General features: G+C 46.2%; 1 protein-coding gene across 12 annotated transcripts in view; it reads left to right on the top strand.

Moving 5' to 3' along the window:
* Nucleotides 1–24,489, top strand: part of LOC139049454 (tachykinin-like peptides receptor 99D) — an 880,050-nt gene that overhangs the window by 817,196 nt on the left and 38,365 nt on the right. For all 12 annotated transcript variants that reach the window (XM_070524895.1, XM_070524903.1, XM_070524896.1 and 9 more), the window contains 2 exons: nt 15,527–15,742; nt 19,119–19,269. In XM_070524895.1, coding sequence (XP_070380996.1) covers nt 15,527–15,742; nt 19,119–19,269 — 367 coding nt within the window. The remainder of the gene's footprint in view (nt 1–15,526; nt 15,743–19,118; nt 19,270–24,489) is intronic.

The following is a 24,489-nucleotide window of genomic DNA, read 5'->3' as shown; positions in this document are numbered from 1 at the left end:
TTGATGAATTAGCCACAACACATCATAAGAATAAAAAGCAGCAAAAACAGCTAGATTGCTGCTACAATACGCCACGAAACACCTACATCGCTCGACCGTACCATGCCGGCGTCGCAAAAGAACTGATGGCGATTGCGATAGTCACCCTCTTTGCCTCGACTCGGCCAACTGTCAAATGTTTGCGCATGCGCGGGAGAGGCATGCTACATTCTTTCCATCCACCTGCTTCGCCTTGACCGCCGCGGAACTAAAGCCCCTCTTTAAGCCGAAACATCCCCCCCCCAACCCCTTCCCCACTACTTTGGGATGGTTGACTCACACCTAGACATTCGTCGCCTCTCAGTGAAAGTTGTGGCCGGCCTTTTGTACGCACCCCTTTCTGGGAACTGTACTTAGAGGGAGGAATGTACCTCATGGCCAACACGGCGTTGACAAAGAAAAAAAAAACTGACAAGACAGCCGGCTCAATTTGTTGGGCATTTAGGGGCTGTGTAGCTTTATCTTTCTAGACAATTATTGTTCTGAAAACCGACTTTTTTCTCGAAATGTAATAAACATAGAAAAATATCATATTGGGTAAATTATGTGGTTATTCTATTTTGCGCAAGAGCATCCTTTAGCACTTGCTGCTTTCAAAGACAAAGCTTTGCTCCCTAGCGCCCAGCCGTGAAGCACATTGTAGTACTATTTTTATAGTCAAATACATGTCCAAAGCGTGCCGGCTATGACGTTAAGTTTTCAGACGCCCGAAGCACGGCAAAAGCATGGCCTTTGATATCCTGGCTCTTGGTATACGGAATGCCATTATTACGGATGTCATGATGACCCGTTGTCGGAACTCAAAATTTTGTCGCCGTGTTGAGGAGCAAGATCACTGAATGTTAAGAGTGCATAATTATTTCTTTTCTATCTGTTTTCACACACAGCAAGCTACCATCGCCATAAAGCACATCAGTTGACATAGTTACTTTGCCTTCACTTTGATGCAATGTCCATTTCCTTTAACGTGCAGCAGCCGTCAGTAGGAGGCAGGGACGAAAGCGTGCGAATAGGAACGCGTAGAAAGCTACATTTTTTATACAGTAAGGGTAATTTAATTATTTTTTCACAGAAAGGTGTTACTTGCACAGAGTTCAGCTTTTCTTTCTATTCGAACTGTGCGCTTCTCAGGTCAATACTCGCTCTCACTTAGCAGCAGCTGCATTTTGCAGCCTTTTGGACATTTGAGCGGCAACGTTCCAGCGCCGTGTTACCCTGAGTTTCTGTCTTTTTATTCTTTTTAACTAATATCTTGACACTACTATGCTGACACGTTCGAGCTTAGGGCGTACTATTTATATCGCAGAATGCACTGACCTGATTATCTCGTTGCAAAGCTAATTGGTGGCATTGCAATAGCAGTGGAACAGCTTTTTTGTGGTAAGGGAAAATTTGCGCTCCAGCCCCACGCCACACCACCCGCCTGCCCGCACGCGTGTGGTCGGGTGAAAATTTCCACATTTCGTAGACTGGTACAGACATTTCGGTTTACACTGCATGCGCGAGCCCAGTGTATGCCAAAATTTGTGAACCAGTGGGTGAAATGTACAGTTTTCTGCACGACCGCATGCGTTACGGCACAAGCGTAAATCGGCCTTTAATTAACCAGCCCGAAGGTCGGGATAAAGCTCTGCAATTGGTGCGCGGCCTGCACAGCAGTCCGCTATCACACCGGTCAGGTGGTGTAGCGCAAGCAAATTTTCTCGGAGTGTGCTGACGTCACCGCACGCTCACGTAGTCCAGTAGAACCTTTAGAAAGATTAGTTCTTACAGTTTACGAAGATATTTCTTTAAACATTTTAGTAGCACTCCGTCAACAATTCGCTACCGACTTGGATTGGGACTATGATTTAAAACAAAGAGCTTGACTCCTGAGTATGTCATATGCAGGCATTAATGTGTGTTAGAAAAATTTATCAAAAACACTCAAGTTACTTCCCATTCTAAATATTTTTCGGCAAACAGTACGAGCTGTGGACCTACTGAGGATACATGTCCTTCAAACAAAAAAATATAGTTCGATGACGTATAGTAAAACATTCTTTACACAACAGTAACGAGCCTTGTGACGCACTACTAAAGTGGTTATAGAGACAAAAGCTAGAAAAATACATTTTGATGGGGACCTTAAAATATTCTATGTGCAAAAGTAAGAAGAAAGTCTGTTTACAGTGTATTGAAAATATTCTTTATACAAAAGTAAGAAGAAAGTCTGTTAACGGTGTATTGAAAATATTCTTTATACAAAAGTAAGAAGGAAGTCTGTTAACAGTGTATTGAAAATATTCTTTATACAAAAGTAAGAAGAAAGTCTGTTAACGGTGTATTGAAAATATTCTTTATACAAAAGTAAGAAGGAAGTCTTTTGACTGTGTATGAACAAATGTTACTAGAATGTAAATGTAAATAGACTGTCAATAAAGTAAATAGAAAGTTGGTAGGAGTTCTGAAGAGTTTTAACGTTCATTTTTATAAGGGTAAACTACAATGCGTAGGAGTGCAACGTGAAATCGCTCTGAAGCCGGCTTCCAATCAAGATGTAGCCCCAAATGTACGTTTTTTTTTAGTCTCAATTAAACCACGCTTACAAACGCAAGCAAACTTGGAAACGAAACGACGTGTTGTAGTCGTTCTCTACTTCTCCGTGTTTGAATTTATGTTGATAGTAGATTTCTAACAAGTTCATCTAGAGGGAAGGGGAAATGGAAACGACAAAGAAAAACATTCCTGTTCGCCGCACTGTACTTGCCCCGCTGAAGCTGCTGACACCAGAACGGTGGCAACCAGGGAGGGGTCGGGGGAGGGCTGGGCGAAGTAAACGACAAGCAGAAATGATAGAATGAAGAGGGTGAATAGTTTTTGGTCAGTATAACGTGTACTACAATTGCTAGCTCCTAAGTTCCTTGTAATGCCTTTCAGAATTACTACATGCACGCAATATTGTTGATCTGCTGACTCTGTAGTCTACAGCTGATGTCTGCGGAAACCCGCCGTGGTAGCTTAGTAGCTATGACGTTGCACTGCTAAGCTCGACGCCGCGGGATCGATTCCGGACGCGTTGGCCGCGCTTCAATGAGGGCAAACTGCAAAAACACTTGTGTACTTAGATCTAGATGCACGGTAAAGAATCTCAGGTGGTCAAAATTAATCCGCAGTCCCTTGCTACGGCCTCCCTTTCCGGCCTGCCGGAAAATTTTATTGCTTTATTTTTATGTCTCCAGAAACGCAGACATCAACTAGTACGTCGATGAAGACGACGACTACAGGATGAGGACGCTTGTGTGACGATGGCACGACATCGACAACTGCGGTGGCACATTGACGACGCTACGATGGCTAGGCGAAATCACGTCGTTGACTGGCGTCTAAGACCGCGAAGAGCTGTCTTTGTGAAAGGAACGCTGAGGATGTCTGTTTCGCTCAAAACTGCATTGAAAAACACCACCCTTCCCTTGGGCCAGAGGTGTCCGTGTCATTTACTGCCGAAATTAGTAATGTACCAGAGAAGTGAGTTTGAGCGTAACGCTTTCGCATAATGGTGTAAGTGGGCTCTTTAAATCATCAGCAAGGGACGAGCTAAAAAAAGATTCGGCGATAAAGACTCGGCATACAAAAAAAATTGAGTAGAATAAATTATCAAGACAGCAGAGACATGTAGTAGCCGACGTAGTCGCTATGACCTGTTAAAAAGCACACAATCACTTCGCCTAGTGAGGAGCGCTCGGTCGTCCGCTGAGTAGCTTTCAGCGCAGCAGTTTTCTCAGCATTCGTCTCAATAATATTTCGCTGTTTTAGACATCAATCAATTAAGCATCGTCAGAAGCGTTGAAGATTGAACTTGTTGGCGCATTTTTTGCACTTATATTTCTTGTCCCGCCGTTTAGCGTTCCCCCAAATAAGTTTACAAATGTATCGTCATGCTTCTCCATCATCGTGTCGTCGTCGTCATATTACGGTAATCACGCAGTTATCGTTGCCATTGACGTCTTCGCCATCCTCGAGGTGTCGTCATAGTCATAATCGCCTTGCCATCATCGTTGTCGAATCACCATTGTCGTCGTGCAGCAGTAGTTCTCGTCGTTATCATTGCGTCGCCGTTGTCGGGGTGTTAACTGCTTTGCGCAGTAGGAGAGAGGAGGAAATGAATAAAGGATAAAGGCAGAGAGGTTAACCATCACAAAATTCAATTTGCTACCTAGCGTATAGAATTTGCTGAGCTGTCAAAGCTTATAAACAAGAAGAAAGTAAGCGATATTCTAAATTATAACGTCGTAAAGATTGAGGAAGCAGTAAGATATGGCCGCAGCATGAAATTAGTGAGAAGAAAACGTGACACAGGACAGGGCAAGATGTATGCAGTGAAAGATAAGCAGGCTAATGTCATCATCAATTTCGATGATGTAGTAAAAGGGGCAGAAAATTTATATACTGACTTGTACAGTACCCAGAGCAACCACGCAAGCTTCGTTAGAAGTAGTGATGAACAGGATACAGAGGTTTCTTCTATAACAAGAAAGTTAGAAAGGCCTTGCAAGACATGTCCCGGGAAGAAGCGGCAGGGGAACATATAATCGACGCAGAAACGTAGGGTTCCGTCCTTTTTCTTCACCAGGACTACAGGAGATGCCAACGGACTTTTCGACGGCTGTATGATGCCGTTGCGCAGCATTTCGTCGAATTGATGCCTAATAGCTTCACGTTCTCGCGTCAAAAGGGCGAAAGGACATAGCACACTGCTCAACAGTAAAAACAACTTGAAGAGGAAACGCAAAATGAAAACCTATAAGCCCCTTGCACCCACCAGGAGCGTAACATAGAATGACAGTTGATTTAATCAGAGATGGAGGATACATTACGCTTGAAAAGCTTTATTGCTCTGTATACGCAATGCCTATCGACTTCGTGAACCAGAGAGCTGGAAGGATGCCAACATTGTACTAATCCGTAAGAAGGCAGACGTTAAAAAACTGATGATATATAGGCCCATTAGCTTTCTTTCAGTATTGTATAAAATATTCACCAAAGTAGTTTCCAACAGAATCACAGCAGCACTTGACTTCAATCAACCAAGAAAACAAGCTGGATTCAAGAAGAGATATTCTACAATGAATCACGTCGATGTCATCAATCAGGTAATTGAGAAATCTGCGGAGCACAATCAACCTTTCTATATGGCTTTCATAGATCATGAAAAGGCATTTGATTCAGTAGAGATACTAGCAGTCATGAAGGGATTGCGTAATCAAGAAGAACAGGAGGCGTATGTCAGTATCTTTGGAAATATCTACAAAGATTCCACAGCTACTTTGCTTCTCCACAAGAAAAGTAGAAAATTACCTGTCAGGAAAGAAGCTAGGCAACGAGACACGTGCGACCTCTCCAATGCTATTCACTGCATGCTTAGACCAAGTATACAAGCTATTAGACTGGGAAGGCTAAGGAGTCAGGATAAACAGCGAATATCTCAACAACCTTCAGTTTGCAGATGACATTGTCCTGTTCAGCAACACTAGGGATCACGTACAAGAATTGATGGAGGACCTTAACCGAGAAAATGTAAGAGGGGGATTGAAGATTAATATGCAGAAAACAAAAGTAATGTTTAATGGTCTGGCAAGGGAACAAGAATTCCTGATCTCCAGTCAGGCTCTGGACTCTACTGGAGTGCGTTTATTTAATTGCTCAGAAGGGACCCTGATCATGAGAAGGAAATTTACCGAAGAATAAAAATGGGTTGGGAGTGCATATGGCAGTCATTACCAAATGCTGACTGCGATATTACCATGGTCATTGAAAAGAAAAGTGTACAATCATTGCATTCTACCAGTGCTAACATATGGGGCAGAAACCTAGAGATTAAGAAAGAAGCTCGGAAACAAATTAAGGATCGCGCAATGAGCGATGGAACGAAAAATCCTAGGCATAACGTTAAGAGACAGGAAGAAAACCTTGTGAATCCGAGAGCAAATACGGATAGCCGATATTATAGTGCACATTATGAGAAAAATTGAGCTGGACAGGTCATGTAATTAGTAGGGCAGATAATAGGTGGACCACCAGTGTTACAGAATGGGTGCCAAGGGAAGGCAAACGCAGTGGAAGGCGGCCGAAAACAGTTGGGGTGATGAAACTCGGAAATTTGCAGGCGCAACTTGGAATCAGCTAGCGCAAGACAAGGCTAATTAGAAGTCGCTGGGTGAGGCCTTCGTCCTGCAGTGCACATAAATATAGGCTTATGCTGATTATCATTATGACTGAGAGAAGGGGGAGGCACAGAGATAAGATAAATATAGAGACAGATACAAAGCGCGCACACGTGATCAACGCACACGATCATAGCACACAAACACGTGCAGCACAATCAACGCTAAAGGCTAAATATAAACGTTAACGTAAAAACGTTAAGGCTAAATATAGGCACTGGCCTACTCTGAACGAGCTTAGTTGTGAGGAAGCTCATTGCTGTTTTGTCGTTTAATCGTAACTTTTCGCGTCTTGTATGCCATGACTAGGCTAAAGCTGCTTGTGCAAGTTTGTTGTCCTTAAGGATTGTAGCGGTGCCTTCGTCACCCTCTGCTGCGGTTGCTTGTGAAGTTGGCATACCAAAAATGGTTTGTTCTAACAATGGTTTGTGATCAACGCGAGCTTATGCAGTCGCGAGCGATCGTCTCTCTACGCTACATCTAGGACAGCCACACTGCACGTGTTTACGGGTCGCCTCAGTAGCATAGTCATCGCATATGCAGCGTTGCTGATGATTTAAAAGCCGAAAGGCAAACGAGTTCGTGAATATCCCTCCTAGGCATAGGTGACAATGCATGGTAGCCTTGCGTCGGCAGAATTTACATGGGATGCGAAAACGGAGCCAAGAGTCTAGATGAATGGTGCAATCGGTTGTTTTAAAAACTTGGTGTATTCTACACGGAGAGTGTGCCGTCTCGTGCAATCTTACGGTTCGCTTTGTGCGGCAATGAATGGAACGGATGCCAAGCGCCTGAGACGCGACGTGCCTAATCGTCACACTCGTCAACATTAAAATACTTGTCCGTCGGGTGGTGCGACGAGATTATGCGCCAGTGCAAACCCTACTTTCCACTGTCCTTCGTCCAACACCTCTACGCCAGGGAGTGGCTTTCTCCGAATTCCTCTGTGTAGGTTTGCGAGTTTGTTGACCCGGCGGGACCTGCGCTCACCACCTCTACGCCAAGGAGTGGTTCTTCTCCATATTCCTCTATGTGGATTGCCAGAGAGTGGTTTTTCTCCGTATTCCTCTCTGTGGGCTGACCAGTGTGCTGACAAGGCTTTCTACCAGGGAGCAAGACAGAATGAGGGTGTCCGGATGGTGTAGAGCATAAGAATGCCAGCGAGACGCCAAATGGAGATCTCTGCCCATGCGTGCAAGTGCACGCACGCTGAACGTTTTTGTACTTTTTGTCTTGGAGGGCACTGCTCACCCGTAACGAGGTATTAAACTTCTGTCATTTGTTCTTACGCCATCTCGTCGTCCCTGCCGGACCCTCTCCGATGGTCAATCTGCTTAGAGCTCCAAGCAGACGCTGTTGATGTTCACCGAACGCCGTCCCCGTAATAACTGGTGGCAGCCGTAACAGCAACTACGCAAATCTGTTTAACTGCGTCTGACCTTGATATGATATCTATTCCTGTGTATTATGCTCAAAAGCTGACCGAGCAGCTTCATCGGCGTGCTCGCTACTTATGACGCTGGAATTACTTAGAAGCCACCGAAATGTGACGTGATGCCTCTTCTCAGCCAAGATAAGTACGAATTCTTAAATCTCGAACACCAGTTGTTCGTGTGGTCCGCGTAACAGTACTGCAGTAAATACTGCATGCACTGCTGCCTTTAAGTTGCTGAATATTGACCATATTCGAAGTTGCTTATGGCTCATGAGACGAAATGTAGCGCGAAGATTTGCAAGTTCCGCTGCCGTCATTATAGTGGAGTGGCACGTCTTGAATCTGACGGGGGGTGATTCTCGGTGGAAAAATGTTGGCTGCCGCCGAACCCTGGAGAGTCGCTGACCCATCTGCATAAACATGGACATGGTCGATGTACCTCTCGTGCACAAGGAGCAGAGAAAGTTGTTTAAAAGCTGAAGATGACAGTTCAGCTTTTTTTCTTCATTCTTAGTTCAGTGAAATTGCACTGCTGGTTGAACAAGACACCGATGAGGAATCGGTGGTTTAGTAGTGAAGAGGAAGCCTGATGTAAGGCTGTTGCAATAATCAGAAAATGTACCATAAAATGATGTCTGCGACCTTTGTGAAGGTAGGGAGGAAGTATTTCTAATCTGCACTTTCAGCCCGTCCGTGGCATTGCTTGCTTCAATTCAGTGGACCAGGAGATGGCAGTAGTGGCCTCTGTTGATTCGTATCTTGGCAAACCACGACTAACTGTCAGACCCTGCAGATCTTCGATAGCCTGCAGGGCACGAAGATTTGTCCTGAAATTCTCAGATACTACGGGCAAACTGTATCCCGAAAAGCCCAGAAAGATTTGCTCGTTTTTTCCACTCTAGAACTAGAACGGCTGGGAAGTGGCTTTTAAGCGATGTTCCATGTAGGTCACGCGATGGCTCCAAGGGAGGCCCCTATTAATGATAATACCAAATATTTGAGTCATTGCATAGGAAATAGTATGACCGTTGATAGAGGCGGCGTAGGGTGTCATTGGCTTGTAAGTGAACGCCACCATTGTACATTTATGCACTGATCCGTTCTTTGTTTGTACCGAATATAGTCCAACCACATTGCACTGCACCTGCTGGGGCGTTCCTCACGGCAGAGTACTATGCCCCACCCTGTTAAACTCACATTCATTTCATTGCCTCGCTGAACATGTGCCAACAGCAAGCAAAGCATCAGTGTGCGCAATCGACGTGTGTGTCTGGACTTGTGACACGTCCGCAGGTGCGTGCGAGACTATAAAAAGCTGCTACTCTGACAACGGTGTACCTTCGCAACCCGGGCTCGAAATCTATCCACGCAGAAATTCCTCAAGGATGTCAAGGGTGTCTGTGTATTTTAGTAGTGATTGCGGCTATAATAATTTCTCCATGTGCTTGCAATTTTACAGATATTGGCCTCAGTTTATTGCCTCCCTCTATCCTAAATCTTGTTTTATATAACTTGTTTAGCTTGCCTACGAAAATCACTAAAAATGTGCACTTTGAGCATTAAAATACAGCGTTAGACTAGAACAATTTTAGCTATTATTATGAGCCCTTAATCTTGAAATTAATAATTTCAGTTCGTCTTTGTCTGTGCCAAATTCTATCTCGGAGTTTCTCTTATCCGGATGATGAAACTTAAAGTGTGTGCTGAACGTGAAGTTTTCAAACTCGGTTCTCTATGACATTACTGCTCTGCCCAGTTAAAAAAACGAATTTCTGAGATTTGAATTAGTTTGACGCCTGCGGGACTAGTAAATCGAATTTTTTTTAAAAGTTAGAATGGCCCCGACTTTCCGCGATATAACAGCTCAGCCGCAAGGCGGTTGCGGTGCGGCGGATTTGTAAAAGCCTAACGCGAAATCCTTCTCCCGCCCGTCGACTGTATACAGGCGGTGCTTCAGAAAACACGGGAGACCTGAGAGGAACTATGAATCTGAGAAACGCTGCAGGACGGCTTTAGTGACTGCAGTTAGTTTCACGCTGGGATCAGTTGCACGAACGCACATCTGCGAGAGCACGGCAGCGTCGACGCAACAGGATTTCCGCGTGGACAACCAACACTCATATGAGGAACGTTACAGTATAGTGCATGGGCACACTGCATTAGTTTCCGTCTCTCCGCTGTGAGTTGCAGTATTTTTCTTGTTGTTTTTCGTCCATTTCGATACGGAGCCTCCGCGGCACGGAAGATGCGGGAGGTGGGCATACGCATAGTTATCACAGTCTTAGATATTAGCACCGCGGGAACGGCAAGCCTGTACCTCGTACGTACGCGTACGCGAACGCGTACCTCTGTCTGTGTGTGTTTCTATTGTTTCTTATTTTGCATTTTTATCTCATTGAGTTGTTGCTCCGGTTAGCTCTTTGCTTCACCACGAGTACAGGCAAGGAGTCCACAGTGTCCTGAATACCGGGGCCCAAAATAGAAATGGAGGCGAAAAACAGAACACATGCCAACCAAGGTTAAAAAGAAAATATTAAAACTTGACGTTCCGGCTCACACGTGGCAGCCTTGTTCGCAATCTGGTTCAATAGATTGTGAACAAGGCACACGCGATAGAGCCGGAACGTAAAGTTTTAAATTTTTTTCACCTTGTTCGCCGTCTGTTTCCTTTTTCGCCATGTTTTTTTCTCACCAGTCGAGATTTCACCATACTCTCGACTTCAAAGAGAAATGTCGTCGTGATTGAGACATAGCCGTAGACTTCCGGGCGAGCGTGTAACAAGAAAAAGGAGTCACAGAAAGTATAGCGCTCAGGGTACAATTGAAATTGATTATTTTTCTTTATGTGTGTGTTCTGGCACATAGTATTGAAGCGTCTGCAGGAAATATAACAACTAAATAGTTGGCTAATTGTTCAATATATGCAACTATTGAATTTCTTTTTTACTTGGTGCATGTTAGCTGGAACACCAAGTATAGTAGCCTAATAGGTACCTCAAAAGTACACAGACCTGCTAATATAAAGAGTGCATTATATTCAACGCTTTCATTACTTCAACACACTGAAGGGGCCCTGTATTCCTTTCTGAACGCGGTGTATAAATCATACTACACGCGATGCAATGCTTCGGTGAACACCTGAGCCAAATGTTACGCGTGCACTTCCATGCAGCGGAGAACGTATGCAGCTGTAAAGATGGGCCGTGCTCTGCTGCGGTTTCGTGAAACCCCCGCCATCTGAACTGCACATGATGACGCAATGGCACTCTCATACTGCTATTGGCTGAACGTGTGAAAACGTCACGATCAATAATAACTCTATGAATGGCCGCAAAGGTGTATGCAATGGTAACAACACTCATGATACTTCGCGTATATAAAAATACGATTTACTACGGCGCTCGAAAGCAATTCAGTTTTGATCTTTCAGTATTTGGTGGTCGATCGTGTGCTTGTCTTGCGCCGGCTTTTCCGCAGCGCAAGATCGCGGCGCCGATGAAGTTTTGCTGAAGGTACTACAGTGCGCGTCTGCGTGCTTCTTTGCGTCTTTGTCCTTGTGTGGCAAATTTTTGCACGCACAAACTTACTTGAGGGCAAGCAGAACGCAAGTATAGGCGGGCAGCGTGAACGCGGTGTTTGTAGTGCTCGCATTTGTGTAAGTTGTGGGAAACGGGCTTCAAATACTGTTTGCTCAAAATTAACGGCAAACTGCGACACCTCTATGCAGTTCTTCGCTGCAAAGGCAGTGACAGCGATAACAAATGCACTGCGCCGGTTACCGCAAGACGCGCAGTTTCGGCAAGCCTTGTCAAAGTGCATCGAACAACCAGCGTCCAAGCAGCGGGAGCAGATTTGTATTCGGGGCGGACACTTCTGTGCCACCGACTGCGCAGGATACTTAGATGTGGCACAAGCTGTCGGTAGTGGTACCTGAAGAGCCCTGCTTTTCCGTGTTGCCTTGCGCAGTGGTGCGTCGGCGTATTGGTCGAAGCCATGTCCGGCACCAAGCGCTATATAGCTACCGTCATAAAACGGGTCGTCGCTTAAACAACACGAACTTGCCACGGGAAAAGCCCTACGTTGGCCACGGGGAATACCTTACCTAATTTCTTTGACTTAGTTTGAAGACGTTTAACGGGTTAACGCTACAGCTAGAACGACAGTGCTCGCCATTGCAGCATATAAACTGTACCGTAAGTCGAGGGACAGTCCGAGAGTTTAGCCTGTAGTTGGCGCCAAAACCGGAAGCAGTGGCCGTCTGCGTTGCCAACCAAAACCAAACTTAACCTGGGCGCAGCAGTGACATTCAGTGGGCAGTCTATCAGCAGCGCCCACTGACGTGCAGCCGACCGTGATTGGGCAGCAGTGACTAGCGGGCACCGTCCCCCTCCACCGTAGCCTCCGTAGATATAACTTTGTGGAAGAAGGAGCGAGAGCACCGCGAGGGAATGAAGGACCAGAGTTGATTGCCGGTAACTCCGTTTCCACTGAACGCATTGAAGTACTTTTTGGTGGAAAATATTTCTAAAGTAGCGCCCTTCCATGTCAAAGGCATTTTACGACTTCGATAAAGTGTTGCATGGCCCCTTTACGCGTCACGTATGAACGGTGAACGTCACGTATTCGTCAAATTAGCCGCGTGCCTACTCTCTTAAGATCACGCGTTAACTGTCGTCATCGGGCAAAAGGAAATATTTTACATCCGCCACCATGGCTCTGAGTGACGCTGGCTAACACTCTCAGGGCTATATCTGGTGAACATAAATATTAAAATTAGTGGACGGATTGATAGCCGTTGCCGTTGCGCAATTGGTAGTGCAACGCACGCGTAATGAGGTGGTTGTGGTTTGGGCTCCCACCGGTGGCAAGTTATCTTTTCATCCACTTTCACTGCCATTTTCTTCAGTCAATAAACTGAAACTGAAACTGATTTACAAAATCTAGCGTCTCGGTTCCTCTTCTTCTTTCGTTCAGCAGAGTGATTTGTAAGAAGGGCTGCTAGCCAATTGCGATTGCAAGCATATCATTACCAAGTGCGTGCGACCAATGACAAGCAGTTTTCATGAACGAAATGCATCGGGAATTCTGGCCCTGTTTTCTTTGCACCGCACACCGACACAACCTGTTGTATCATTTCGTACTCATCATCAACACGTTTCTCACTATCTCTTTTTATTCTCATTCCACTTCACGAATACTGAGCATAGCTGGTCAGAACTTTGATTTATGATAAAAAAGCTGACCTCTCAGTTTTTCCATCATAATAGACAGAAAGAGAGACAGAGACAGAGAGAGACAAAGAGAGAGAGAGAACGATAGGCAGACAGGTTAACCACAAGAGTTCTCCGGTTGGTTACTCTGCACAGGCGGATGGGGTGAGGTGAGAAGATTTTTTTTTTCATCTTAATAAATATATCTGTGGCTGTGTGTATTCTGTACTGCTATAACCTCCCCCGCTGTTACATGCATGACCAAACGCAGACACACGCAGACACACCCACACATAGGCGGAGAAATACGAGTGCTGTCCACTAAATAACTTACCATGTAACCACTATTGTTGCTAAATCTGCGAAAATCGATGGGCCCAGCTAGGTCGCGCCCTTTTACTTTTCTTTTTTTTTGCTGAACCTCGCCAGCAAACAAATTACAGCAAATAATATGCACTGGTACTAGTCACAACCTGTTGGAAGCCAGTTTGACATGTCTTACTAGATTAGCGCATTTTAATATGAAGCCGCTCGAGACGGAGACTTGATCATGATCAGTTTACGTTCTGTGAGGGTCATGCATCAAATACGCATGTCTGCGCTCAGGTGTTAGGCTCATATGAGTAGTGAGAAAAGCCTTCCGTGGCCAGGCCTACAAGGCAAAGTTCCTAAAGTAGGCCACGACGTTTCGAGGGCATGGCGTGATCGATTAGTGCGGGCGCATAAATCGAAAATTTAATATCGCGCCATTTCCGCGGGCACCCCATCTGCCATCGCGCCTGAATACCGGCGATTCGCGGTCAATTTGTCTCGGGAGGTATGGCAGAAGACAATGAATATTGGGTGCGCAGCGCTTTGTTAATGAGGCGCGCGCCTGCTCAGGGCGCGGAGCCCACGACCAAAACCGGCTGCGCGGACAGCGCTGGTCGCGTAATGATCTGTGCTATTGGCTCCCGGGCTCGCAGAAGTGGCTAATTAACGTCGCCCTTCGTGAATATTTTTTTTTTCTGTTCTTTCGGAAGAGTGCCTGTGTATACCAATCGTCTTTGCGCGGAGTCTCACGGCTATTCTGAAGACGATAAAAGGGTTATTGGTCCTTAGCAGATTCCCATGGGCACAGTTTTGTGCCTCTCGCTGTTGTAGGTCTCCAAGGCGCGGGGCTCGTGCGCAATCCCGGACAGGATGCCTTTGAACAGGCACCATTTTCGCGCAGTCTGTGGATATATATATATATATATATATATATATATATATATATAATTCGAAGAATAGGAAAGAATGGAAGCGCGTAGGAAAACTAACAGGACTATTTCTAATTCTTTGAACTATTGAAGTGCCGGATCCTGTGATTCACTATATATATGTGAGGAGGGGGGGGGGGAGGTCTTTTGCAATTACAACATGTGCGCCTTATCCTCTGCAGCGCTACCACCACAGCTTCAACCTTCCGAATAGATAAGTAAAAACAAAGCTACAAAGCGGAGGCACTAACTGCGAATGGCCAGCGAGTTGCTTGTTACCGAAGCTGCTATCAACATCATAAGAATGCTCTGGTCGGCGGTAATCTCGTCTCACGAAGCAAGTTTCGGGGTAACTGAAGGTGTTGTTGCACAGAAGCAAAGCGGGCAGCTGTGATATCTTCTATGCGGTCTGCTCTCGTTTTGTGGTTGCTTCGGAGAGCACGACAAATTTCCTGGTCGCCGCAGCAGCGAAAAGGCGAAGAACGCTGATAGGCGCCAGAGGCTGATACGTAAAAGCCTCTATAACCCGGCACTTCCGGCCAAATCTAGTTGGGGACGTTGAAGGATCTTGCGAAAGCTTCTGCGACCGGCAGGCAGTTCTGAAAGTGTCGGCATCGCAGACACGGGCCTTCTGGGCAATCAACGATAAAGCAATTGGCTGAGTGCTGGGCCTCTCCGGCTGTGCTGTGGCTAGCACTGCTAGTCGTGCTAGCCACTGCTGTGCTGTGGCTAGCACGACCGGACAAGGCGTGCGCGCAGGCCTTAGTCGCGAAATTGAAGAGTGCTTACCTATGGCGCACCGCAAGCTGGAAGTGCTTGCCCTCCCTGGGGCACCAGCTGCGGACAGATTTACACGTGCTTTCGGATGCTCCGCTCACCCACTCACCCACTGCGCTCTCGGAAGAGGCTAGGAGTAGCATCGAGCGCTGGCAGTGGGTCATCATCCACCTCGGGAGTTCGATCATGATAAATCCCAACTATATAGTAAAATAATAAAGTAATAACAAAAATTTGCCAATAGAGGCTGATGAGCATCAGCAACTAACTTGACCCCAAACGTACAGCAAGTAGTTCGGATGAGAGCGGCCACAGAATCTTTGCAGTTAGACCAGAATCAAGTGTAGCGGTAAGAATCGCATGTATACTATAATGCAATACAAAGAAAAGATACGAATAGTATAGTATACAAGAAAAGTATCGTTTACGCGAAAGGAGCAGCAGCTTGCTCCTTTAGTTTCAAAAAAGAAGTGTCCAGTCGACATATAAGGACGATTAATAAAACATTTGGTTAGCTAATGGTGTTCCTTTTTTGTTTTGTTTCTTCTGCTTGCGATGTTTGTTTTCGGGTCGCTTTCGGTGCCGCTGTGTGCCGTCTCACGGAGGTGGGCCTGCCTGCAGGTACATGGCGATCATGCGTCCACTGCGGCCTCGGATGTCCAGGGCGACGACGCTGAACATCGCCATCTGGATCTGGGTGGCGAGCAGCCTGCTCTCGCTGCCCAACATACTCTACTCGACCACCAAGGCAGAGATTTTCGCCAACGGCGACTCTCGCGTCATATGCTACATCTTCTGGCCCGACGGCGACGTCACCGAGAGCCACGACGAATACGTGTGAGTGTAGCCCATGCGTATCTTTTCGGCTTTTTGAAAGTCCAACGCCGAAGATCCTTTGCGTTCAACTCAGATTGTCGCCGGTGAGCACAACACAGCCACCGCCGTAAATGTCCCCATGTGACCGCGAGGGCTTTGACCTGTGAACTTTTCTGGTAGCTCATTTACTAGCGCTAATTACTCGTAGTTATATGCCCTTGACCTAGAACGCTTACTTTTTGGTTACAGTTCCAGATGAATAAACATAGAATGTGATTTCTGTTTACAGCGGAAGACGTTCATTGAGGTTGCAAGGTTTCTGTTGTGCATCACGTGAGTGCGCACGACAACCACACTGAGACAAATTCATGCTGGAGGGAAGCGTGGCCTCGCAAAAAGTTTTGATTACAATCTCTTCTGATGGTTAATCCTACAAGTGCTGAAAATGACGTGCCAGAGAATGAGTTTCCTGTTCTTTTTCTTTGCCGTCCTTTTTAGCCAACAGGTAGGTATCCCTACCAGTTTCAGGCAACACGATCACTTTCGTTATAGTGCAGATAAGATAATACGAGAGTCGCTGCTATCTATAGTGATTAAAAAGCAGCGTTCTTGCTACAATAAAAGATTATGCACTTCTGATTAAAAGGAATTAGTATACAGAAATAGAAATCATATGCACACTGCTAGTTTACTAATGCCATTAACACAATGTGGTGACTTGTATTACTTATTGACTCAGATTGTTGACCTTGGGCTTCATATTTGCAAGCAACAACTGCAATTGATCGACCAAAGTATTGCACAAGATTTATTTGTGAGCACATCAGCAATACAAAACACAGTCAATCGAAAGCAACCGATGTTCTAGACTACGTCTCCGTGTCTGGTTTCGTGGCGCTTCAGCGTTTAGCAGTTGCTGCATGCCCTGGTTGCGCTCGTTTCCATTAAACGCAAAGCCTCAGCTTTAATTGGGGTACTGTGTCAGTACACGATCGATATGCCAATGAGTCTTCATGCTTCCATCAGTGGTAATTGAGCAAGCCTATAGTGGTTTCGAGATGCGGGACAGGAGGTATACGAGTTAATTTTCGAAAGACGCAAATCACGTAAGCAACAGGTACATGTATAATTCGGCCTTTTGGGGCTTTGAGGTAGTATTCTGCATATGACATTTTCCTCTCCACATATCAAAATTTGAAATTAAATATAAATTTTTACAGCGAGAGCTGTATATGAATAACCTTCCGTAGTTTTTTCGGCGTGCTGCAACAGAAACGCACTTAGCGATTTCTAACCCATACACAATGGCGTTCACTGTTTGCTTTGTGTCTGATCACGTACGGGTAGAGTGCGGCAGCGCAGATGTAAAAATGCGGAGCAGATTAGAACGCTCGCCGTGAAAAATAGCGTGATGTCAAGGCTATCGCAGTGTATAAGCAGGAGAGGTATCGGCGCTAAAAACAGCTGCGTTATCGATGGGGCGGGCACGTATAGTTAGTACACCCGAAGAACAACATGCGTACGACGAGCGCCGGAGGGAACAGCAACGAGAGTGCAAATGGCGCCAGCGCGAAGCGACCACCGACGAAGTAAGTTCCCGCGATGCTGAACGAAAACGACAATCGCGAGCCCGGGCAGCCATTCCACTCTGTGAAGATGGAATAGCAGCGATAGCACTAAGTGGGAGGTCACGGGATACGGCCTCGTTTCGGCGGGGTCCTCGTGGCCGCCAGTGAAATACCACTACTCTCATCGTTTCTTGACTTACTCGGTGGAGCGGGAAGCGGACCATTGAGTTGTCCACGCTTCTAGCGCCAAGCGATGGGCCCCCGGTCTCCCTTCGGGGCGGTGCCGGTCGGGCCTGCGCGACCTGTTCCGAGGACAGTGTCAGGCGGGGAGTTTGACTGGGGCGGTACAACCTGTTTGTTTTCAACCTGTTACCCCTTCCGTGTATGTCCTTTTCACACTCCGCTCCTTTATTTCTTTTCCTTTTCTGTTCTTTTATCCTGCTCCCCCTATTCCTCACTTTCGCAGCGGCTGTACTTAGGCACTGGCGCAGGCCTCTGCACGACGCCTTCGTGGTAGTTCCCTGTTACTTATCTTTCCTTTCCTTATCACGTACCTCCCATGTCCAACTCCTGGTGCAGGTACGTTAATGTCTCGGATGGAGGCTTCAGTGGCCCTCAGCGCTTGCTTCTTGGGTTTTGGTGACGGTGGCTGCCCGGGGGCTTGTGTTGCCCGGGCAGTCCCTGTCACCTCTTTTAATCACTCTTCCTTAAGCGACTGCTCATTGCATTTTGGTGACGGTGGTTGCCCTGGGACTACTACCCGGGCAGTCCCTGTCGCCATTTCTAATCAATGTTTTTAAGATTTTCAGGTTTTCACGTCCCGGCTCTGGTGCTCCCCGGCTGACCTAGGAACTTGACCGGGGTCTTCATCCTCCTTGCAATCTTCATTTTTACCTGGGCACTCAGCATGCCGATCATCATCATTACCTCTCTCTGGCGACATCAATAAACACTCTGCGCGAGGCCCTTGTGCCCTCGCTGACCTCGCCTTCGGATACTAGCAGTTACCGTGCCCTCCCTTTATTTTTCCAATTGGCTTTTTTATCCAAATTTCCGCTTTGGGCTTTTGCCCCTCTTCATTTATTTTTGATTGGTTTAAGCCTGTTATTGCGCTAGTAGGAACGGGCTTTTCCCTCTTTTATTTTATTTTCTTTTATTTCATTTGAGGGAGCAGACTTCGAAAAGGGGCGGTACATCTGTCAAACGGTAACGCAGGTGTCCTAAGGCGAGCTCAGCGAGGACAGAAACCTCGCGTAGAGCAAAAGGGCAAATGCTTGCTTGATCTTGAATTTCAGTACGATTCGAGACCGCGAAAGCGGTCATGGACGGTGGCCATGGAAGTCGGAATCCGCTAAGGAGTGTGTAACAACTCACCTGCCGAAGCAACTAGCCCCGAAAATGGATGGCGCTCTAGCGTCGCGCCTATCCCCGGCCGTCGCCTGCAGAAAAGCACGAAATGTGGGGGTGCTAAGCCGCGACGAGTAGGAGGGCCGCAGCGGTGGGCGTTGGAGGTGTCGGGCGTGAGCCCGCCTGGAGCCGCCGCTGGTGCAGATCTTGGTGGTAGTAGCAAATACTCAAGTGAGAACCTTGAGGACTGAAGTGGAGAAGGGTTCCATGTGAACAGCAGTTGAACATGGGTCAGTCGGTCCTTAGGGAAAGGAGAAATCCTTTCAGAAGCGGGCTTCTGAAAGGATGGTCCATGGCTTTTCGTTTGAGAGCTTTGACTGTGTTCAGCTTTCGCTGCCATTCCATCGTCACACAGTGGAATGTTTTTTTTTTGTACTTCGTACGAATAAGGCGCTTGCTGTACTGCAACTTCGCACACGCAGGTACAACGTGGTGATCCTGATTGTGACCTACATGATACCGGTGACATCGATGGCCTTCACCTACTTCCGCGTTGGCCGTGAGCTGTGGGGGAGCCAAAGCATTGGCGAGTGCACAGCCAAGCAGATCGAAGCCATCAAATCGAAAAGGAAGGTGAGCGCGTCGGTGCTTGTAATTTCGTGTGCCACCGACCATGGCACACAACTTCCTGTCTGCGTGTTGTTGTTGCCCTCGAGCACAACGCTGCAAATACTCGGAGACAGATAGCTCGATAACCGGGAGGTACGAAGGAATGAAAAAACAAAGAGCTCTAAAAGAAACGGTAAATCACGAGATGCATGCAGTTGAACAGAGTGACCTGCAAAATACTACAGCTACAAAAAATAACAACTTTGCTATATTGAAAAGAGAGGACAGAGATATTTAACAAAGCATGACAGAAGAAGAAAGCGTGAACAGAGAGAAATTAATGAGACAGTCGCCTTTTATTGTCCAGTACTTATCTGTACCCGCTACACTACAGTTTCATCTCATATTCAAGCAAAACTGTAAGGCCACAGCTAGGAGAGCGGCCTTTTAGAAATGGGCACTTTGTTTCTTACTGTCCCTTTCGTGGCCCCGGCCTATGCATAAAACATTTGTAGGTGAATAAAGGAGCAACAAATGCAGCTTTATTTTCTCTCTCTCTCTCTCTCACTCTCTCTGTCTCTCACTCTCTCTGTCTCTCTGTCTCTCAAGGCTCCTCCTCCTGCTGATATCTATGTTTTGGCCTTTCTGCTTATTCTTCGAATTTTATTCCCACTGAATAAATTTCTCTGGGAATACCGGAGTTTTGCAAGGTCTTGAGATTCTGATAAGAACCGTTACAAGTGTGTCAAAAAGGCTATCACTCACTGGATCTATAGACAATTTACGCGCAATTTTTCTTGAACAAAACTAACCCATTTATATGAACGTTTATAGCAGTCACCGAATAACCATGGATTTCAAAGAACGGACAACATTTTTGTTCGTTAGTCTGACATATCTAGAGTAAACAAAATTTTAGGAGCTAGCTTTTGGGGTACGGATTTTTATTCAGTTACCAATTCGACATATCTCTGCTGTCACACTGAACACAATTTTGCAACTTGCCCTTAATAAACTGGTGTAAAGGTTTCAATTTATCTTTTCCTTCTAAATGCTTTGACGCAGCACTGGACGTTCATTTGAGACAAAACATATCAAATAAACGAAGTACTCAGGCATGCCAAGCTAGTCGTAACTTTGGCTTAATCACCATTAGTACACCTTAACGCCGTTTTGCTTAACGCCATTAGTACATCTGCGTGTAGTCATTTTTTATGCAATGTCTATTCTGCGCCAACCCACGAGCCTATGCGAGAGGCGGGCTACTTCCCTTTCCCGTCCGCGAGTAATATACACACGTACTAAAATTGCACCCTAGGGGTTCGATTGGACGTCGAAACATCCTTTCTACACTCTTACCTTTCATTAAAAAATTTTGAAAAATGGTGTACCGCCGTGGTTGCTTAGTGGCTATGGTTTTGGGTTGGTAAGCACGAGGTCACGGAATCGAATCCCGGCCACGGCGGCCGCATTCCGATGGGGGCGAAATGCGAAAACACCCGTGGTACTTAGATTTAGGTGCACGCTAACGAACCCCATGCCGTACAAATTTCAGGAGTCCGCGACCACGGTGGGCCTCATAATCGGAATGTCGTTTTGGTATTTAAAACCCCATAATATAATTTTTAATTTTTAAAAATTGGTGTACTTGTTAGCAGAACAGCCCTAGGTATTATTTTTTTGGGCTAATAGGGTGTTATGTGCGCATAATACAGCATACGGAATTTAACTTCAACATTGCAAGCAAGTAAAAAGCCGTACGCGCTTCCTTCCCAGCAGTTTGCATTAAGTCATTTTGAATCCCTTCAAATGGTCAGAGTGTAATGTCACCGATGCTGTCCTGGTGCTTCATATATGCGGTGGTAAAATAGAGAGACAAGGCTTTTTCTTCTATTTCTTAACCTGCCTTGCATTTTTTTTTTACTACTGGCTTTGTTTAAATTATTTCAGCTCAGTGCTGTTTTTAAGATTAGCTGCCAAGCGTCAGCGAATCATAGCGCGTCAGCTAATCACAGTTCTTCAGGCGCATGTTCTTTCTGGTTTAACATCGGCAACGCAGTCAGTCTTGCGCTGTGTTGTGCAGTATCGAGTGAAGTAAAAATTCACAGTGGCGTGCGGAGCAATTTCCTGTCGATAACAACACAGCAGTTATTGGGGAAGTGGCAAGCCCCGGTTGTAAAGTGGGGAGGTACAACTACTTTGTCCTCCTCTCGCCTATACTGCCTTTCATATCTTAATACTAGCGTTGCCTAAATTGTTTCACCTTCGTACTGGTTCAGAGAGCGCGGCGTCAGCCTAGCATAGCAGTTAAATATAAGGCGCCACCGCGCTCTCCAGGGGCTGTATTATCCTTTTGGGAAACATCGTCGGAGTGGCTAAGACATTCATCATAAACATGTTTCGGATAAATGTGATTTCGACCATATTTTTTTCAGTGGGATGCTTATCCTTACCATCCTTCTAAAGCGGAACCAGCATTTCCACCAAAGTATGAACAGTGCCTTTTCCGTGTGTGATTGTCTTTGTGCCCGCCATTCTATGACTTTGCGCAATTATTAATTGTTTTATTTGATTACTTGTTACTGTAATAAATGCGCTGAAAAAAAAAGAAGGCGGAGTATATATATATATATATATATATATATATATATATATATATATATATATATATATATATATATATATATATATATCCATCCCGCGGCCCTCATGCTGTTCCTCGGTTCGCCCCGCAAACGCGGCCAGCAAATTCTGGCGACACTATCTTCCTACCCGCTCTAGCCGCTCTCCTTCATCACGTCACCGCTTCTCCCGATCGCCCCAATCTCGCCGATCACCGTCCCGTAGCTCCTTCCGGCGCACCCTTCCGGAAAACTAACGGCTGCAGCGCCTGGAGGTGATGCTGCCAAACCGACCCGATGCAAAAATCCTCTTTTGACCTTGCCCTTGCACACGTCGGAACCTCATTAACGTGAACGTGGATGGTGTACCTGTTACGGCTCTGATTGACACTGGCGCCCACGTATCTGTGATGAATGCTCAGCTTCGGAATCGTCTCAAGAAAGTCCTCACTCCTGCCCCTTCGCCTGTGGTGCAAGTCGCCGACGGTGGAACACCAGCCGTTATTGGCATGTTTGCGGCTTGCGTGAGTGTCGCCGGACATCATACTTCTGTTTTATTTTATGTACTAGAGCACTGGCCCTCGCGACCTCATCATGGGCCTTCACTTTCTGTCTACACATTCTGCTTTGATAGACTGTTCTGCTGGTGTTGTACAACTCGCTCTACCTGCTGCTATTGACCCTCCCGATAGTGCTCCGATAGGGCTATGTTCCACAGAGCATGTTGGAAGAATGATAGGTGGAGAATGATAGAATGATAGAATGATAGAATGATAGATAGAATGATGAATGATAGAATTATAGAATGATATGGAGGAATGATAGGAAGAAGAATGATAGGTGTAACGTTAAGGGATAAGAAAAGAGCAGATTGGGTGAGGGAACAAACGCGAGTTAATGACATCTTAGTTGAAATCAAGAAAAAGAAATGGGCATGGGCAGGACATGTAATGAGGAGGGAAGATAACCGATGGTCATTAAGGGTTACGGACTGGATTCCAAGGGAAGGGAAGCGTAGCAGGGGGCGGCAGAAAGTTAGGTGGGCGGATGAGATTAAGAAGTTTGCAGGGACGGCATGGCCACAATTAGTACATGACCGGGGTTGTTGGAGAAGTATGGGAGAGGCCTTTGCCCTGCAGTGGGCGTAACCAGGCTGATGATGATGATGATGATGATGATGATGATGATGATGATGAAACTGGCATGAAGAATCATGATTATGTTCGAAGCTATAAGTAACTAGAAAGGGTACAATATTGCACTCCTGCCCACAGACAACGGTCCTCATCGTGCGACAGCCATAGAATGCCATTGTTTCTTTTCAGATAAGCAGGTCTCCTTTGCCGCGTGATCCGCTGTTCCGCAAGTATGTCGTCGTCTACTGCATTTGGACGTATTACGCCCCATCACGTTGCCAACGGCATTTATACTATTGTTCAACGGCACACTGCCGGCCGTATCATTCAAATCACGTGGGCTTTTGCTTTAGGGCGCAAATCGCGTGTTACGGAGCGTATGTCACTCCCAGTACCGCATACGGCGTCAATACTCTTGACCAATAGCCTCACTTTAACAATATTTTTTTGGAACCAGCAATTGATATATTAAAGGCCGTTACTTTTTTTTTCTAGTACACCGTAAGTGCAGACTCCGGCAGTGGTTACAAAGATCACACCATGGAACTCTTTTATGCGAAAGTGTCAAATGGACCATTCAGCGCAAAAGCCGGCCTCTCTCGTCTGTATCAGCGAAATGGCGCCCTAAACTCTCATTGCCATTGGCTGCGACGCCACGTCACGAGCCGCGCCTCAACGGAGCAAAGCGGGCGAAAGGAAACGACCGCTGGCCGATAGCGCGCCAGGGGTTGCCTGAGGGGAGAGGGAATGGGGAGAGCGTTGGCACCGCAGGCTGATGCTGCTTGCTGAGTCGGGCAACACGTAATGCTATGATACATCACTCGCAGCGCAAAACTCGAAGGACCGCTCAGCGCCGTTCACTTGGACAATAATGCCTTCGCATTCACAACTCATTGGAATTGCTCAGATATCCTCGGATTTTTTTTTTCTATGGAAATTTCCTATTTGTGGGCGCGTTCGTGTTCATGCAGTCATGTGCTGGAAACAGCGATAAGTGAGTGCTGTATAGCGAATATGCACTGGCATAAGAGAGGAACGGAAAGCAAGTGCTTTCAAAAGGTAAAAAAAAACGAATAATGCTTTGTTTAATACGGCATTTCTCATGTGCCTTATCCTTTCGTTAATGCGGCATTTGGCATCTGCCTTTTAGAACATGGTTGTTTTATTGTCGAATGCAATTCTTCGAAAATGAAGCAACCCTTTTACGAGTCGGCTGCGCAGTCGCCCCTCTAGCACTACCGCGATGCTCTTCCCTGGCACAACGAGAGGACGGCTGTTGCATGCAACCACGTTGCACCTGGTTTGCTACCCTACACTTCAATATTAGTAACAACAAATCCAAAGTACGGTGTCACGTCATAAACCTTCATGGTGATCTCTGTGTCGGTTTAAGGTACCAGTGCGATCCCATGCAGACTGGCGGTAGCGCTTCCATATACCGCTCACCCTCCTGTTATGCAATTTATTGCCGTCCAGACGTATATGAA

Source organism: Dermacentor albipictus, chromosome 1, assembly GCF_038994185.2.
Source record: "Dermacentor albipictus isolate Rhodes 1998 colony chromosome 1, USDA_Dalb.pri_finalv2, whole genome shotgun sequence".
In the NCBI taxonomy this organism is placed as follows: domain Eukaryota; kingdom Metazoa; phylum Arthropoda; class Arachnida; order Ixodida; family Ixodidae; genus Dermacentor; species Dermacentor albipictus.
Note: the sequence above shows the minus strand (reverse complement) of the source record. Positions and strands in the feature narration are given on the sequence as shown.